This window comes from Topomyia yanbarensis, chromosome 1, assembly GCF_030247195.1.
Source record: "Topomyia yanbarensis strain Yona2022 chromosome 1, ASM3024719v1, whole genome shotgun sequence".
Taxonomy (NCBI): domain Eukaryota; kingdom Metazoa; phylum Arthropoda; class Insecta; order Diptera; family Culicidae; genus Topomyia; species Topomyia yanbarensis.
In genome coordinates this window covers 55599474-55612279 of record NC_080670.1, presented here as the reverse complement: position 1 = coordinate 55612279, position 12806 = coordinate 55599474, and the positions used below count along the sequence as shown (strand labels likewise).

The 12806-nt window shown below is 42.4% G+C and overlaps 2 protein-coding genes across 3 annotated transcripts in view; both read left to right on the top strand.

Annotated features, from left to right (window-relative positions):
• LOC131677641 (monocarboxylate transporter 12) overlaps nucleotides 1-3463 on the top strand; it is a 69729-nt gene extending 66266 nt beyond the window's left edge. The window contains exon 3 of the mRNA XM_058957537.1: nucleotides 833-3463. Coding sequence (XP_058813520.1) covers nucleotides 833-2823 — 1991 coding nt within the window. The 3' untranslated portion in view covers nucleotides 2824-3463. The remainder of the gene's footprint in view (nucleotides 1-832) is intronic.
• Nucleotides 3464-8866: 5403 nt separating this feature from the next.
• The window catches only part of LOC131677638 (transcription factor IIIB 90 kDa subunit), a 60724-nt gene continuing 56784 nt past the window's right edge, over nucleotides 8867-12806 (top strand). For both annotated transcript variants that reach the window (XM_058957535.1, XM_058957534.1), the window contains exons 1-2: nucleotides 8867-9402; nucleotides 9471-9575. In XM_058957535.1, coding sequence (XP_058813518.1) covers nucleotides 8964-9402; nucleotides 9471-9575 — 544 coding nt within the window. In that variant the 5' untranslated portion in view covers nucleotides 8867-8963. The remainder of the gene's footprint in view (nucleotides 9403-9470; nucleotides 9576-12806) is intronic.

Genomic DNA, 12806 nt, shown 5'->3' with positions numbered 1-12806 from the left:
AGGATCCTCTCAAATTCGACGGACACGTCCTTGTGAAAGTTCGCCGTTTTGCACGATCACTCGTTTATCTGTCTCCCACGTGATTCAAACTGTTTCATGATACTAATGCCATACCGGATCGTTTGTTGATCATTGTGGGTCTAGCGCACTTTTCAATTAATCTTTCCTGTCTCTCCAAGGCTACATAAATTGACATCGATAATGGATTCCCGGCTCTCCCTGCGGGAAGTGCTGATGATTCCTTCGTTTGTAAGATCTACATTTAGCTTTGCCTGATCTCTGATGTTCAGTCAAAGTTCCTTTGAATCCAGTGTCCATCCCGATAATTTCGTAATTACTTGGTTCTCGGAATATTTCCAAATTAAAGTTTCTTCGGCTCCTCGGAAAAGGTTTATTCGAGTCAAGAATTTTACGTTTCGACTTCGTCTCTTCAAAGCACTTGGCTAAGACACCAGCTAGTCCAAAAATGGAGCACTGCTTGTGAACACACTAACTTCTATCTTGCGATGTCCCGAAAGTTAACAAGTTCTGTTTGGTGATGAGACAAATAAAACCTTCTTTTCAACTAAGCAAACTAATGTGTAACAGTTCCAAAGGCAAAAAATACGGCGTTACAAGAGCGACGATGCAACACGCAATGTGTTGTGGGTGGCGAAAGTCACGAGTTTATGAAGGCATGGGCTAGAGTCTATTTATAGATTCGAGATATTTTATTTTCGATCCATTGTTTAAGACCGACAATTTGCATTGATCTCAATATAACGAGCATATTAGATATAATCCTTTTGCGTGCGAATCCTAACTGAAATTCTTTTTCCTTTTTTTCTTCCAGTGAAAATCCAAATCGACGAGGCACCCAACAGCACCACAACGTCTCCCAACCATGCCCCGTACGCTAGCAGTAACGGGAAAATCGAGGACAAAATGCTACTGCCAAGCAGTAACGGAATGGCTCCCGGAAAGGATAACCACGAGGAGCTGGAGGATGACGATGACTACGAGCTGGTACCACCGGATGGTGGTTGGGGATGGCTGGTGCTAGGCGGTTCCATGTTAGTTAACATACTCGTACCTGGTACGATCAAGAGCTTCGGCGTATTGTTCGTAGAGTTTCTAGAAGCATTCCAGGCGTCTCCGTCGGCCGCCGCGTGGATCCCAGCGCTGTGCTATTTCCTGTACAGCTCTCTTGGACCACTGTCGAGCATTCTGTCGGTGAAATACAGCTACCGGACGGTGACAATAATCGGTGGAACGTTTGCGGCAGCCGGCATGATTCTCACTTATTGGGCTACTTCGATCAATTACTTGTACATAAGCTATGGGGTACTGGTGGGAGCGGGAGCTGGACTGTCATTCCCACCAACCGTTTATATTGTGACGTCGTATTTCGTCAGACTCAGAGGGCTTGCCAATGGGCTGTGTATTTCCGGAAGTGCACTTGGATCGATCATTCTACCACCAGTGCTGCGGTATTTGCTAGTCAACTTCGGCTACCGGGGATCCTGTCTGATCATGGGTGCAATCACACTGAACGTATGGGTAGCAGCGATATTCTATCAACCCGTAGAGGACCACATGAAAAGGGTGAAAAAGGTAAAGGATTGCGATCAATTGACCGGAGATGATACCATCCTGGAAGAGTCAGAAACAGGTGAAGACAAGGAGGCGTCTCAAAATCCGAATAAGCCTGCGATCAAGCCAAAATTTATGATCCTGGATGACGATACTCCGCTGGCGACACCTACGTTGGAGCATAAATCCCCAGACATTTTTCGATTTAACCCTAAAAACGGACTGATCGACAGCTTCGCAAGAAGTGTTTCAGCAGCAGCCGTTCCGGCATCGTACCACAAAGAAGAAGGTTCTAACCGGCATCGTAAAATCAGCACTCCAATCAAAGAAGAACATCGCAATTTAACTTTTACGAGCCAAATGAATGAGTCTCAAGGATCGCATTACCGTTTATCTAGGCTAAATAGCATGCGAAGTGGTCATAGACCCCCAAGACGATCTCCGTCAACCAGCAGCTTCCAGTATATCAGTACTCCGTATCATGGAAGTACACTATCTACGCATCAACCGCGAGAGTTCGCCTCACATCTTTCACTTAGATCAATTGCAGATAGTTTTAAGCCCGCAAAAGGCGAAAAGTCCGATGAAACCTCCAATCGTAAAACGTTCTTTGACCTATCACTATTGCGCAATCCAACATATCTAGTAATTCTGATATCCAACTCCACTAACGCAATTGGATATACCAACTTCATTATTCTTCTACCGGCGTACGCAATCTCGCTAGGATTCGATAAGAGCCTGGCAGCTTACCTTCTGTCAATTGTATCAACTCTGGATCTGGTCGGACGAATCGGAGGATCTGCTTTATCGGACACCAATCTCATCCCGAAAACGTGGTACTTTGTTGGGGGACTCTCGATCTCCGGTCTCGCACTGGCCGTGCTCCCGATGGCCACATCGTATACCATGGTTAGCGCAGTCTGTGCCTTGTTTGGGCTTGCATCGGGTACTTACGTTGGAATCACTGCCGTTATCATGGCGGACATGCTGGGAACCGAACGGCTGACCTCTTCCTACGGTATCAGTCTATTCGTTAACGGCATCCTGCAGCTTGTTGGGCCACCAATCTGTGGGATTATATTTGAAAGTATCGGGCGCTACCAGCCATTATTCACCGCGCTCGGATTTATTCTGCTCGGGGGATCTGCCCTGTGGGGTTTCATGCCGCTGATATCGAGAAATAAGCTTCGGAAAGAACAAAGAGCGGCGGAAGTTCTCCTGGAAAAGGAGAAGAGCCTGATGGCGTAAAAAGTGTGTCTTGACCAAAGAATCAATCGGAGAACCAGTTTTTTTTTCGTTTTTTCGTTGTATGGAAAAGTGTGATAGTTTGATGAGGGTGAAAGTATTTAGAATTTGTTGTATTTCAATCTCTATACCTACTAAAAAGAGTGTGCTTTTAATGGTTCTCCGATCTGTTCAGGAGAATTATACGAGTGGTTAGGGCTTGACGATTTGTCGAAATGAATTCTTTTCAGAACACGCAACAAACAGGTAATCCGCCTTTCCATCAGATCAGTGGAAGGCAGCGGATGCTTACTTTTAGGTCAATATATTTAGGGGACAACAAGAACACAATATGAGTATTATATTTTTAGCTATATACAACAACAAAAAAAAATCATGTAGCTGAAATTTGCGGGATTTTACAGCGTATGAATGACTAGGTTAGGCTTCAAATAGAGACGGAACAATCCCGTAGAGACATATTAGATTTGGCATGAGGAAGGTGTGAAAGTTGCTGTCACGAAGCACGAAAGATTAGATGAATCTTGTGAGATATCGAAAAAATATGTAAATGTTAATAATCAATTTTATCAATGTAATGTTTAAATCTATCTTTTAGCGCTAGAGATAATTTAGAAAAGAAACATAGCAATCAAAACATCTACAGACTTGTTTTATTGGGCAATTTTTATCCGAAATGTCTACACCAGCTTGGGTTCAAAACTAGGACGTGTTAGTATGGAATTTTATTTCGTATGCAATAATTCATATTTATAAAATAATTTCATTCATTTCATATAGTCTAATCTATGCTTACTTGTGTTAACATCCTCTCGCATTGCCAACGAAGTGACAGCGACTACTCGAACAAACGAATACTTTAACCGACCGTGTTCATCTATTGGATAAAAGAACAGGATATGATACGATGCTAATGGACCTTCTTGTAGATAGGCCTAATGACACCATTCAATCAATCCGAATTCTTCCGCCCAGATCATCACGATCACGCGGTGGATTGTTTCGTACAGCACTTCCACTCCCGGCCTGGATTCCGTGTCCTCCATTGCCTCTACGGTTTTCAGCTTTCGAATAGCCTTCCATGTTTGTCCACAACTACTGAATCCTTATTTTATCTGTTTAGAATTTAGTCACAAATGGCCGACATTTGAGCTAGAACATTTTTAAGCGGTCAAATTTCAAACCGAAAAACGTTAGAAATCAGTGTTTCAACATTGCAATCTACTCCACTGTTAAGTGCAACTACGATTTAGTAGCATTGCATCGATCACTGCGCCATCTACAAACGTTTGCCGAACGTGTTTCTGACGCTCGCTTTATTTGAAATGACTAGCAGATGTTTAAACACATTTCGCGACGAGCCTATCTGTTATCTTTAGTTTAATGTTAAATCTATATTCCTTCCACATAGTAGCAACTTCTGAACCATCTGTCATCTGGCGCTTCTGTTATTGATAGTTTTGTGAAATTTTTGCACATCACACGTTTCTTATGCCGATGACGTTTTTTCTCAGCTGCGCTTGGTTTACCATACCACTCCCTGACCTGAGGTGTAGCCGCTGCAAGCATTAGGCTTATAGACTAATTTTTCTTATTTGTCCGAGGGGAGCAACACTCCGTGATTTGTGGATGAACTGAAGTTATAATTTATAGTTCTGGACAGATTGATGAAGATTGGCCAGCGCTGCGAAATTTCAAAATCAGTTACCTATTTCTGCTTGAATTTACCGAAACCAACATTCAGATTCATCACCTCCCTCATTCATTAACTTTCCAACTGACTGAAATTTCATGTAGAGTCGAATGCTTGAGTGGAGAGGAAATATAAATTCCTTCACCAACCAAAGCATTCATTTGTTATTATGTGGACAGTTTGTAGGCAGAAGTTGTCATCTTCTACATTTTCGAGCATAAGTGAACTGCGTAATCTATATCTGGTGCACTTTTGCTCAATAATTCCTCTTAGAGCTAGCATAGAAACAAAATGCTTCCGAAACCGAACATGTCCGAACCAGAATGCGCTGCGTCGGGAGAACGGATGACGAGTGAAAAGAAACATTTTATTCATCGCGACGAGGATGAATTGAATTTCGTTTCCTTTCAAGTTCACACAACATGTCAACTTTTTTAAGCTCTGACATTGGTTAAACACTATTTAGACTCTCCGTTTAAATGAACGTGAATAAGTGCTGAATATTAGAGGCAGTTCACTATAAGAATGTATAACAAATTTGCTGATGCAAATGGAAATTGAAGGCATTAGAAAAAATGCCTTTAATTCCCAAAAAAAATATCGGGTTTGGGGGGATATGAATATTTTTTGTATATACAGTCGTAATTCGCTGGTTGGACATTTCTTAACTGGACCGTTTTTTAGTTGAATCTCCGCTAGTTGGACCATAGAGTTTTAGGCAAACCATTTCACACACACCACTTTAGTGGTTTGTTTTCCTCCAGCTGTCATATGTAAAACTGTCAGCCAATTTAATCATTTGAAATAGCTCGCATAAAGTATTTATAATTCTGCTGAAATGCTCTTTGTCGCTGTAAAAGTCATTCCGAAGACGTACAATGCCAGTTGGTCAGGTTCGATCACGAAAATAATCCTACTGAAAAGTTACTTTCGATTTGTTTTTCTCCACCTATGACAGGTGCAGGAAAACAAATAGTCGAACACACTAATACAGTTACAGATTGTCAAGTACTCTATTGTCCAACTAAAAAGCATCTGAACGCCAAAATCTCATGTCAAATTAACTTTGACAATCAATCTGACAATATTTAGAGGTGTTAATAGATGCATTTACACTGCCAACATCTCCTTTGGAGAGTTTTTGACATTTGTCAGTCGGTCCAACTAGCGAATCAAATTCGTTAGTTGGAAAAGGCAGTGGCCCAACCAGCGAATCACGACTGTATATGAAAAACATGTTTAAAAACATTCTGAGCAGGAAATAAATGCACAAAAATCAACAACTCAGGGAACAGGTTTGGGTAGTAACCCGACCCGCTAATACAACTAATCTTGCACGGGATTTGAATCCTTCCCGGCATTACCTTATGGCATCACTTCGGGAAGAGTTTTTTTTATGTGCACAGCACACACTCCTATCCAACTAGTTCTTTCAGTAGGACCCATCCATCCTTGACACACTACCAGTTTTCGAACATCCACATAACGTAACAATTTCTGTATGGTAGTAGAAAAGCTAGCTGTGGGTCTAGAATTAGTACTTTTCCCCTACGAGGACAACCTGGGCGGCAAACTTCAGACTGCCTAATTTACTGAGCCCGTAAATTCCCTTGTGCCATTTAGTACCACTTCCTCGTTGAGCATCCGACTGGTTCGCAAACTATTCGGTCTAGTTCCCGACGATGGATCTAGCCTACTCCGACGAAGGCGAGAGAAGTTCGAAAGCGAACCAACCAGCCAGGTGCCGAGGTCAGTTCGGCGATTCCGGTAGAGTAGGGCGTCCGGTTTGTTGGAGCCCCGGCGCGACTGGTCTAGTTCCCGGTGGTGAATCTGACTATACGCTGACGGAGAGTTCCGCGGCGAAAGAAGTTCTCCCGATGCTGATTCTTATTTGGTTTCATTACCACAACTTCTTGAGCCCTTTGGCTCCATAACCGGTGCCGTTTAGCGCCGCAACTCTTTTAAGCCCTTTAGTTCGCTTCTTGGGTCATTTAGCACTGCTTCCTTGATGAGCCATTCAGCTCCTCAACTTGTTCGCGAACAACTCGGTCTAGTCCCCGACGATGGACCTGACCTACTCCGACAGAGAGTTCCCCGGCGAGAGAAATTCTCCCGAAATCGAGCCAATCAACTAGGTGATTTGGGTTAAGCAGGATGTCCGGTTCACTGGTGTCCCGATGACCCGCGACTGGTGGTGTCTCGTCGTGGTCTACTCAGTCTAGTCCCCAGCGGTGAATCTAGCTTACGCTGACGGAGAGTTCCCTGGCGAAAAAAGTTCTCCAAATACCGATTCTTCTTTGGTTTTCGCTATTTTTCTATCGGAACAACCGGTGGAATGCCACGGTCGGTCTTGCGATTTCGGATGGAGCGTGACGTCCGATTTGCTGGCGTTTCGACGACTCATACTCGGTGTTCTGTTACAGGCTACTCGACTAGTCCTCGGCGGTGGTTCTAGAGTATTCCTGCGGAGAGTTCTCTGGCGGTGATTGCTCTCCCGAAACCGTTTGCTCGATTTCCATCACTCCGTTTCCGATGTACATCATAACTCTGTTTACTGCATTCCACGTCTTTACTTCATTCTGTAGGCTACATTATCCGGGTTGATATCCGGTCCTCCCGTTTTAAGTAGCTCCCTGCACGTCACTTCAAACCTCGGACATTCAAAGACCACATGCTCCGGAGTCTCCTCGACGTTCTCACACTACGGGCAAAGTGGTGACGTTGCGTACCCGAACCGATGGTGATACTTCCTGAAGCAGCCGTGGCTCGGTAGGAGCTGCTTCAAGTGGAAGGTAATCTCTCCGTGCTTTCTATTGGCCCACGTCAACAGGTTTGGATGAGCCGGTAGGTCCACTTTCCTTTCGCTGAATTGTCCCATTCCTGCTGACACGTCACCATCAAATCGATTCTCATAATCTTCCTCACGTTTCTGACGTTTCATTGATTGTAGCACTTGATATCCTCCCCCAGGGTGATGCAGATGGGGATGATCTCGGTGATAACGCATACTGCCCCCTGTACGCAATCGTACGGTGTCAGTGAACAGGTAGTTGAATCGTACTTCGAGAAATGACCCTCAACGATTATCTTTAGCTAACCCGGGCATATTTCAGCTGGTGTCGACGGGCCCTCATCTTCGTCATGACAACTCGGTATGCGTCCCCCAGGGATTGGCGTCTATTTCTCAGCACAGCTACTTATGGCAATTGGCTTGCTAAGCTTGATCTCCCGTTTTAAATAATCCCTACCTTCTCGAAACGTCGCTCTCTCACTCTCCGATCATGCGCTCTGAGCCCGCCGTCACAATTTTTCTTGTTAGATCAGCTGCATCTACGTACTTGATTCCGCTGTTCGTCGAAGCGACTCAACAAAGAGGTTTTAGTTAAAGACATCCACTTTAGCTTGCCGGTCGTCCTTCTCCATGCTGCAGCATATCCGTTTCGTGAACCAATAAGCTCCCAGTTTTGTCACGATACTAGGAGCCATTTAGCTCCTCGCTTCGCCGCGATCTACTTGTTGTAATCCTCGGCGGTTGAGCAAGCCTCCACAACGAGCCGACAGGTAGGTGTCGAAGTTTGCCGCCAACTTTCACTACATGGCAATATTCTCATAAGATAACTTTTGTAAATGAAACTTTGAGAATTACATTTCTCGACAAACATATGATTACGGCCTAAAAGCCAACTGTCAAAATTCACTTTTAATGGAAATTCCGGACAAACCGTTATTAGCTGAACACAGTTCACAACAGTTTATGAAAGAGAAAACTTTTCTCTTTCGTTTACTACCAACATCTGTGATTGGCGTGTAACGGTTTGTCCGGAATTTCCATTCAAAGTGGATTATGACAGTTGGCTTTTAGGCCGTAATCATATGTTTGTCGAGATTTAAAAACTAGGCATATTTTTGTTGAACATATTCAATTTTGTCAAATTTCTTCGAAATATTTCGAGGGGGGTTTTGTCGCCAACACTACCCCCCCCCCCCCCCTCGCCCTGCTATGCCACTGCTCCTAAGCTTTTTTCTTGGTTCATTCTAGACCAATATTCGTTTGAAAACTGGTCCATACGTCAATAATTTTTTTCTGCTTTGTAACATTGTGGAATTGAAAAGGTTAAATCTAAAAAATGACAGTTTCGCAATCTTGTCGGTATCTTGTTTTTCGTAATTCCCATTCCAATGATAACGACAATAGTTACAAGAGAAACAAAAAATAATCAGCTGATCAGACACGCCTCACGTAATGGGCTTCTCACCCTAACCGAGTCAATTTCCTACCCCTCACGAAAAAAAAAAGTTACGCTGACGTTTCTGACTTCAAAAATTTGTTTATTTTTTCCGGCTTGTGTTTTTGTGAGAAGACCTCCAATGTTTAGTAGTGTTTAGCTCGTACTTTTCCAAAAAAGAAATATAAAACAATAATTGAACAATTGTAAATCACCTGTGAACGATGTCATCCGGTCGGAAGTGCAACAACTGCGGCAGTGCCGACATCGAGGTGGACAACGCGCGCGGTGATGCCGTCTGTACCAACTGTGGTTCGGTGCTGGAGGACAACATCATCGTGTCGGAGGTACAGTTCGAGGAAAACGCTCACGGTGCATCCAGTGCGGTCGGTCAGTTCGTGGCGTCCGATTCGAAGGGTGGCGCGACAGCGTACGGCAAGTTCCACGTCGGTACTGGGACGGAATCACGGGAGGTTACACTGCGAAAAGCCCGGCAGGGTATTACACATCTGTGCCATCAGTTGCATCTGAATAATCACTGCATCGAGACGGCTTGTAACTTTTTTAAGATGGCACTGATTAGACACCTGACGCGGGGACGGAGGAATACACACATTTACGCCGCTTGCGTGTACATTACCTGCCGAACGGAGGGGACATCGCGTAAGTGGTTTCCGATTGTCGGCGAAAGCGGTTCGACGGTTGGTTACTGAATTTGTCTTTCGTTTTAGATCTCCTGATTGATATAAGCGATGTTTTGCAAATCTGCTGCTACGAGCTGGGTCGTACCTATCTTAAACTGTCTCAGGCACTGTGCATTAATATACCGTCAATCGGTGAGTACCTAACAATCATACATCTTTGTTTAATCAAATGTTCCGATAAAGAATATTTAATTTTATTCAGCTATTTTGAGCTATTTTCCATTAAGCGATTTGAGATCGGATTTGTCACTAGCGTTATTTTGTAAGAGTTAGTCGCTCGTCAATTCGTCTGATATTTCATTTGACTGGTTCTATCTAGTAGATTGAAATGCGAATGATGGAAGTATATCTTTTTGTGGCCTTGAGAGCTTTATTAGAACGACCGGACCGAATAGTAGGAAGGACCTCTTTATCTATACTATAATGCAAATGCTAGTGATAAACTTCCAGAGTAAAATTCAGATGTATTTTTCGATGTTTTTTACATTAGGAGATTTTTGAGGAGAATATTTTAGGTGACAAAACTACTCGATTTTAACAGATTTAATTTAATTTTAATAGATTTTAATAGAATTTAAGAGTTTCGCAGTCGGATACTCCCAGCCCGGGGACAGCTTGACAGATAGTGCTTGTTTCATATATGTACCACTAATTTGATGGTGGCGCTAGTATGCCTTCTCCGTACGAGTACCACGAACAACGAAACGAAATAGTTTCAAGAGAAAAGCGTGTTTCGTTACGTGTGTTATGCACGCCGTCAATGCAGCAAGAACAACATTTAGAAAAAGCGTATTCCAAAATGTGGATAAAGAAAACAATTATTAGAGAATAAATTTATCCCTAACTGGAAACTGTCAGCAAGGTACATAAATCTTACTATAAATTTAACTGGAAGTCGTTGTTTTTTTTGTTTTATTGTTGTGTGAAGTGTGTAATCGGTAAATCATTTGTGCTTTTTGCCCGAGAAATATGAATGAAAACCATTTTGGCCAATGAAAGTAAATCACCAACAGGGATGCCAACGGTACCGATAAACTACATTTTTTTTCGATATATTTACATTTGCACAAGCCGTACAGCCCGCTACAGCGACGGATCACTACAGCTCTTGCCAGAACAGTAGTCAAACCGAGTACATTTTGCCGTACAGCAGTAGAATACATTTTTGTTTTGCTGCTGTACTCCGACTGCTCGGTGAGAGTGTGGCGTAGTAAAGTTTGTTCTCTCGCTTTGTACATTTTTCTCTGCATAGTCAAGGGGAGAGTCCCGCACACGAAAGCGTTGATGCCGGCCGTGGCGTAAATGAGCCGCATTCATTGTAGTCATTTTTGAATAAAAATATTAAAAAGATTGAAAATATTAAAAAATGTAAAATAAGGAAAGCGAAGCTGTACCGCTCGCGTCTGGTGGCTGTACTGGGGACAGTAGTTTTCTGTCATGTTACTGCTTTACACACAGGCAGCCGTACAGCGCTGGGCGTCCTGCACTAGCGAATGACATCAGCATCGAGAGAGAAATGAGAATGTAGGCAGAAAAATTACAGCCGTGGAAAAGGTAGGCATTTTGCATCCTTGATCACCAAGCCTAACAATTCTTGAACATATGACATCTTGTTTCAAATTAATTTAGAACGTCAAGAATTCTAGAATTTTGGGAATATAAACGAAATATGTAGGATTTTCTACACAGTTAGCAAAATTGGTTTTGGATAGAATTTGTGCGGTTTTACCAGAATTCTGGCAGCAAACCGGTAGTGCCCGGTTTTAGAATGCTGCCAGGAATTGGGTCGTGCATAAATGACGTAGCATTTTGGGGGGTAGGGAGGGTATACCAAATTTGTGACGAAGTGTGACTCGGGGGAGGGTAGGGTCAGAAGTTGTGCGACGTAGCATTAAGTTTAAAACCCATTGTTTAGAGAAAACAATTTAATGATCCTCCATTATTTCCAAGAGAAATAAATTTAAATTCAAACAAGTTACTTTTGATGCGGTTTTTCATGAGGTAAATTTTACGATTCGCGGAATTACAAGTTCACAAAAATAAGAAAAGATTTTGTATGCGGATTTAACTTGCTACATTAGTTAGTTAATGTTGCTAACTATTAAACTTAGTTTGGAAGCTGAATTAAATTTTCACTTCGAATTCAACCAAACAAAATTTAGTAATTTAGATAAACGTATGCTTCTTAGAATCATTGGCAGCTGCAGGATTGTGAACTAAGAGAACTTCTCTTTCTGCTCCCCTTGACATAAAATTCCAAACAATACTATCAACACTATATTTGTGATGAAATGGGCTTATTTTGCACGCAATTTGCTGTTATAATGAAAATGTTGATAAAAGTCGTCAAACATTTTGAAAGGACATGTATTTAAAATAATTGAAAAAAATGTTTTTTTTCTCATCACCCGGGCGCTTTACATGGGACGAGGGGGAGGGGGTAGGTAAATGCTACATTATTTACGAGGGTTAGAATTTTGTGGCCAAATGCTACGAGGGGGGAGGAAGGGGTCAAAATCGCCAAAAAAACCTACGTCATTTGTGTACAATTATGTTCGACTCTTGCCAGAGCTTTATTCGACTTTTGCAATAATTCTGTTCAAAAGATTTTGCGATGGTTTTGGTACGAATTCCTTCAGAATTCATTTCGCATATTACTCAGCTCCAGCCCGACAGAAAACTAATTGAACGGCGTCTACCGGAGGATTTCATGTTGGTTCGATCTCGAAGATTTTCGGAAATTTCTATATAAGTGGAAGTGGCACGATTTTGAAAGCCATCTTCCTGTATTTCTGAAAATCGATTCATTTTTCTTGGATTGTTTAAATCCAAAATGGAAACTATGTTTCTGTTAAGGTATGGACAGTTTTTAATTTGAACAGCGAAATAAATTTGGTGATAGAAATGCTTAAATTATTAATTTTTACAGCTATAGAAAATAATAGATGGGATGCGCCTTTTTTAAATTTTGTTCCATTCGAGCCGCCATGACATCACCAAATCACCACAAAATTTGCTTATGAGTTCAATATATGGGAGCTGTCAAGTTGTCCCCGGGCTGGATACTCCTCATTACTTTATTCTGCAGTTCTACCACACGCGAAATTCTTGATGCAAACGGTATACTGTTTTGTTTCTCTAACCGTCTTTCTCGGCTTATCTATCTCGTAACATTTTGGACTTTCGCCTATTCTATTTCGAACGAAGTTCCACATTTGATCATTCATCTACCTGTTACAGATCGATTATGACACTGAACTGCTCCCTGCTAACCTTGGGCTCAACGGTGTTTACGTACGCCGTTTTTGTGTGTACCCAAAATTGAGTCAGGTTGCAACCCCAACCGCTGTCAGTTCATACATT